We start from the raw sequence: 5,507 nt of genomic DNA on the forward strand, positions 1-5,507 counted from the left end.
TCTGTCTACGTGAATTGCGCCACCATTTGTGTTCATGCTAATTGTCCGTCAGTGGTTGAAGCTAGCGACAACTTGCATCTTAAACGTTTGCAAGTCGGGTCACCGTTGTCTTTTTAATGCCTGGACACAAAAAAAGGTGTGCAGGAAATGAATGCAAAGTCTAGTTAGTGTTCTTCAGCTGCGATGTGTGTGTGTGTGTGTGTGTGTAGTCATTAGCAAACTCCAGCCTTGTGTTCCCAGTATGAGCTTTCCCTTCACTCGTAGGTTCTCAGATAAATGAGGTTAATAAAGTGGAGCATTTTACTACCAGCATCCTCCCCCCCCCTCCCTGTTATGCTTTCACCTTCATGCCTCCACATCCGCTTTCATCTCAGCTGCGACTCTTTCTTCCTCTTTTCCTCACCTCTCTTTCTTTTTCTTTTTTTATTATTGTCATCGGCGCAGGGCGAAAGCTCTGGGATTTCCTCCTTCCATTTCCCAGGGCAGATCTGCAATTACAGCTCGGGACAGAGGAGGACCAGCTGTGCCGGGGCCTAGCACGTTAAGATGAGGGCGCCCCCCAGAGGGATGCGAGCGCAACTGCGCCTCGATATCACGCCGGGATCAAAGCCGACGGAATAGTTTCCGAGCTCACGGCTGCTTTGCAAAAGTGCCCCGACAAGGTCACGGTGACCAAACAGAAGCAAGCGCCCCCTCGTAGCACCTCGTGTGCTGTGTTATGACCTGTCCCGAGCGTGAAAACATCAAAACACAAGCTGTGGCCAGGGAACATGCTGTGTGCGATCCTCTGGAAATGTGAAGAATGCGCCCAACAACCTTGGTGCTGTTATCTGGAGCAATAGCAGATGCACGGAAAAGGGGAGGATTATGATTTGGCCAGAACGAGCGGAGGACATATTCAGACAGCTGCCGCAGGAATTCTGTTAAGGCTGCCCAGAGTTATTTTGCAAAGTGGCACAATGGCGATGATTTGGCACACATACACACACTGACTCATTTCTGATTGCAATGCTCGCTGCCTCAGGCATAAAATAGTGCGTCAAAAAAATAAATGTTCTGGCTTCGTTGTTCATTTGCCCATTCTTGCATGCCGCATAGTGCCGCCTTTGTTTGCACGAGGACATTTAATATAGAAAAAAAAAACTTTCAACTGGATTACTGGTCCAGACAAAGACTTAAAGAACAAATTTGGCCTTAGGTCCAGTCACAGTGTTTCTTCGATCATATGACCGAGGACCACTCTGCTGTTGAATGGGCCAAGCTGTACAATCCTTTTTTTTTTCTTTTTTTTTTTTTTTTTAAACGATACTACAGGAATTTGTCTCAAAACACCACCAGCAATGTTTGAGTCACACTCGTGAGAAGCTTGCAGCTTGTACAGTTCCGCCGTTCCCAAAAGTATTTGAGGAAGTCAATGATGTGGAATGGGACTGAATGAGTTTTTTTTTTTTTTTTTGTGGGATGTGGAAATATTTAGCATGTTGAAAATCCATTACCAATGTGAAATAAATATTATGGATTTCAAATAGGAGCGATGATGTGAATTTGGCTTGTTGGGAATGGATGATGGCATTTTGGTGGGAATAGTAGTGGTGGATTTTTGGTCGGTGGAGGATTCTTGGAAAGTTTGAAAATGCTTGTGAATGTTTTGACATGCATTTGCATATGTTGGTATATGTTGAAAGTGGAACGATGAATGAATTGTATGCAAGTCGATGCATGTCACAGTAATTAGCGGGGGGGGAAATAGGCGGACCGTGCTTTCACACGGTGCAGATAATGAAGCGGGCTTAACTCTGACATCTCCTGCTTTACACGAAGAAGGACATGAGTCCATTGAAACATCCCGTCCCTTGATGCTTTGTCAAGTGTGAGAAATTCAATCGACGTCACGCCGAGATAAACTATCAGTTAGGTAAGTGGCAGGAATTAGACAAGACCAGGGTTTCCAGTTTCGTCTGTCAATCAAAAGAGCGCTCGGCTCATTTGGAAAGGCGTTGACGGCTTCTTCCACGCGTTGCCCCTGAACGGAAGCGCACCTCGCAAACGCGCCGCTTGATTGACATCCCTACCCCGTGACGCTTAAAGGCTGCTCGTGACCCCCACAAGGGCCTGCCAGACGCCTACCGCACAGGACGCCATTCATAAAACCGGCAGCAGGCATCAGCTGCCGTACGCCAACAGCTGCCCGCCTCTGTCGGGTCGTGCGTAAAGCGAGCGCATCGCCAAAAAAAAAAAAAAAGCCGGAGTGATGGCGGCAGGAGGCCACTATTGGCGCAGACCGCCCGTGTCATTTGGCGTAAAGCATATGGTGAAACTCAAGTGTGTAATTTAGCCGGGACTACGGGTGGCCCCCCCCCGTGTAAGCGTACACGTACGCACACGCGCTCATCAGATCATCTACAGGCACGGTGACAGGATGTAATTTACCTCGAGCCTACGGGTGAAAGAAGATTCTGTCGCGCTTGTTTACATTATGTATGTAAGTGCGGGCCTTTTTTTTTTTATTGTAGAACAATTATTTGCTTCGAATAAAAACCGTCAACGGTTATTGTGAAGAGAAACTGTTGTGTCATCACGTTTGCTGATTTGGAGGAAAAACTGCGATTAGACAAAACCTGCATGCCCCGCCCACTGATCCCACGGCGAGTGTGAATGGAGAGTATCTGGTTTCCTAACAAGACAGGCCTGGCCAGACATTTACTGTTTGAGGTGTCTGTCTCCGAAGGCTGATATGGTGTATGCATGTGTGTGGGGCTTTAACTCCTCTCCAGGTGCAATAAAGTCAACCCGATGGCGCATCCAGTTGAGATGTTTCTCGCTGTCTGACGCTCTCTCACATGCACAGACTGGAATGGAACTTTCCTTGAAGATGTAACTGTGGGGCTTCAAACTGGCTTACCAGTCGCGGTCTGCTTATAAAGACTTGGCAGCATGCGGCAGGAGAAATAACCCGCCTCTGCACGTATAGAGGCGGCAGGGGGAGGGCATGCTAGGTGGCGGAATAACATGCTGGTTGATTTACTGTACACAAAAGGGGCTGTCGTTTTAGCTGCAGGTCCGGGACGTTGATTTATATGATTTTTTTTTTAAGTGGAGTTACGCAGGCTTGACAGGTGCATAGTTTGGGGCCAAACAAGCGGCTGTGTACGATGATGCTGGAAGTTGTTTTGGGACGTTAACCGTCACAAGCGATGATCAGCCTCTTCTATCTGTGTGGTCCGTTGTGAGTCTGGTAAACATCTGCTCCTCGCCTATTAAAGGCCATTTTCCCTACGTGTCATCCTGTAATATGGAGAAATTAGAGTGCAAGGGGACTCGTTGAGTGTTTATATACACACACACGTTGGCCAAGAGCAGGCGTAACATAAGGAGTCGTAAGTGTTTTTATACCAGGCGAGTGATGCGTTGACATACCTTCCCAATACCGCAACTTTCCATCCACAACAGTAAAACACTACTGGGTGTCCAGGTTGACTCAGGGTGAAATACTTTGAATCTGTAACTTGTACTCAAAGGTTTCTTTGAGGGGTTTGCGCTATGAAAGCACTAAGCTGACTTTTGTTGATTCAACAGCAAAATTCTGGCATGGGTCCATGCAAAGACAGAGGCTCAGTTATGCAACGGCTGACTGCTTTAAGAAGGGAAACAGCGCCCCCTAGAGTCAGGAGGTGTCAAAATAGACACGTGGACGTTTTGCTATTTGTGGCGTTTATTATACAGCATCTGAATATGTAAAGTATGAAGAGACTTTAAGCAAAAAAAAAAAATAAAATCTTAGTCCAGTTTTATGAGTCTTCAGGTGCTTTTCAATTTGCTAGTCTCCTGCTGAATCTCGCCGGAGATCTGCTCCTCGATCTCGGAGGTGTCGTACTCCCGCAGCATGTCGTACTCCTGCCAAGGCTTTGCCCACTTCTGCGCTTCCTCCATCTTGTCCGGCGACAGGTACAGGTCGAAGCGGATGCCCCGGATGTCGAACTTGGGCCGCTCCCAGCGTTTGGACCATGGCTTCGGGCGCATTTTCACTTTAAGCTGGAGGGCACAAAATGAAAATGTCACTGTAATTCTATTTTAGTAATTGTATCGATCCAACATGTCTCACTGACCGTGTTTACCGGCACCTCTCCAGTTGGAGAGATGGGCACAGTCTTCATTTCCGGATCCACGGTGCTGTACTCGGGCAAGGCGTCTCTCAGGTACATCAGGTTGTCATCCAGCCGCTTCTCCAGCTTCAGCACCTGGATCTCCTGAATGCGCGGGTTGTACAGTTCGTAGCAGATCTCCACACCTGGAAAACCACCAGTTAGCTGTCACTTGTTGCGTTTTGAAGGCTAACAGCAGATAAATGTGCTCACCTTGACTGTTTACGATGTTCCTCAGGACAAATGTTGCTCCGAGACCCTTGCCTCCCCTCTGGATGCATATGCCAACAAAGCGATTTGATTTGCCACTGGCATTGGGGTCAGCCATGGTCACGGCAAGTATGCTGCCTGGAAAATCAAAACGACACGAATGAGCGTAGTAATGACGTTAACGTGCGGCATGGCTGCTGATGCCAGTGACTTACCCGCGTAGAATTCAGGAAGGTTGATCACGGATCTCCTGCGGATCATGTCTTTCCTTTCTATGTGAAACTTAACCGGGTTTGTCCTCTGACGTGGTGGGATGAATTCTGGGCTCAGGAACCTAGTACAAAATTACATGTCGAGGTTTGCATTCAAACAAAATATAATTTTCCCCTTGAGGGATTCATAATGAGCACAAAAACGTGTCTTGGATTTTGATCATACTTCCGCAGAGCTGCCACATTCTGCGTTTTGTCAATAATGACAGGCTTGGTCGGAGGGGTGAATTTTGGTGGAACCGCAGCCAGATGACACGCAGATGTGGACAAGAATCCTGAAAACAAAACAAATCCCGATTATCTAACCACAGCATTAGAATCGTAAGGTTAAACCGGTGGCGTGGAGTACCACGAGTCTGCTAAATAGCAACGTTAGCTTACAGTTAGCTCGGACGGACGCACAAAGGCTACTGTTAAGCAATAATGCAGGCGAAACAAAAGTGGGAACTTACGTTCATCCCGGAGCTGTAAGTTTCTTAACAACTTTGCAGGAAACAGACATTTTTCGAGCCTTTTGACGGAGGCTGCCATCTTTGACCTTCTGTTGTCATATGCTTGTACGACGGAAGCCTCACTGGGCCAGAAGAAACGTGCTTGAATTGCAATGTGGCCAAAAGACCACAAGGTGGCGGCACATACGTAAAGATGGCTGGAGAAGTTGTTTAAATGCACTTTTGTAGAAAAACGCTGATTTGTAGTCAAATGTTGTATTGTGGTGGTTGTCCGTCAATACTTTAATTTATATTTAGCGTTTCTTTAAATGGAAGTAGTCAAGTCAAATTTATGTTACCGCGACAACATTAAAGGTATGATTGGGAAAAACAGAGACATTTTTTTTTAAATCAAAGCAGCAGCACACCGAAATCTGATCCAGGCAGCAGCA

The 5,507-nt window shown here is 46.9% G+C and overlaps 1 protein-coding gene across 1 annotated transcript; it reads right to left on the bottom strand.

The window, feature by feature from the left end:
• Nucleotides 1-3,694: 3,694 nt before the first annotated feature.
• On the bottom strand, nucleotides 3,695-5,233 carry mrpl19 (mitochondrial ribosomal protein L19). The gene is made up of 6 exons (XM_037244266.1): nucleotides 5,077-5,233; nucleotides 4,791-4,899; nucleotides 4,568-4,686; nucleotides 4,356-4,490; nucleotides 4,107-4,288; nucleotides 3,695-4,032 (listed from the first exon to the last, which is right to left on the bottom strand). The coding sequence occupies exons 1-6, from the start codon at nucleotides 5,153-5,155 to the stop codon at nucleotides 3,799-3,801; spliced, it is 858 nt and encodes a 285-aa protein (XP_037100161.1). The 5' UTR covers nucleotides 5,156-5,233; the 3' UTR covers nucleotides 3,695-3,798.
• Between the last annotated feature and the right edge of the window lie 274 nt (nucleotides 5,234-5,507).

The sequence above is a fragment of the Syngnathus acus genome, chromosome 24 (genome assembly GCF_901709675.1).
Source record: "Syngnathus acus chromosome 24, fSynAcu1.2, whole genome shotgun sequence".
Classification (NCBI taxonomy): domain Eukaryota; kingdom Metazoa; phylum Chordata; class Actinopteri; order Syngnathiformes; family Syngnathidae; genus Syngnathus; species Syngnathus acus.

Excerpts from the sequence above, each read along its gene's own strand:
- mrpl19 (XM_037244266.1), bottom strand. The coding sequence starts at position 5,155 with ATGGCAGCCTCCGTCAAAAGGCTCGAAAAATGTCTGTTTCCTGCAAAG. Across the intron at positions 4,491-4,567 it reads CCTTCCTGAATTCTACGCGG|GCAGCATACTTGCCGTGACC; the intron begins GTAAGTCACTGG and ends TTGATTTTCCAG. Across the intron at positions 4,289-4,355 it reads GAACATCGTAAACAGTCAAG|GTGTGGAGATCTGCTACGAA; the intron begins GTGAGCACATTT and ends GTGGTTTTCCAG.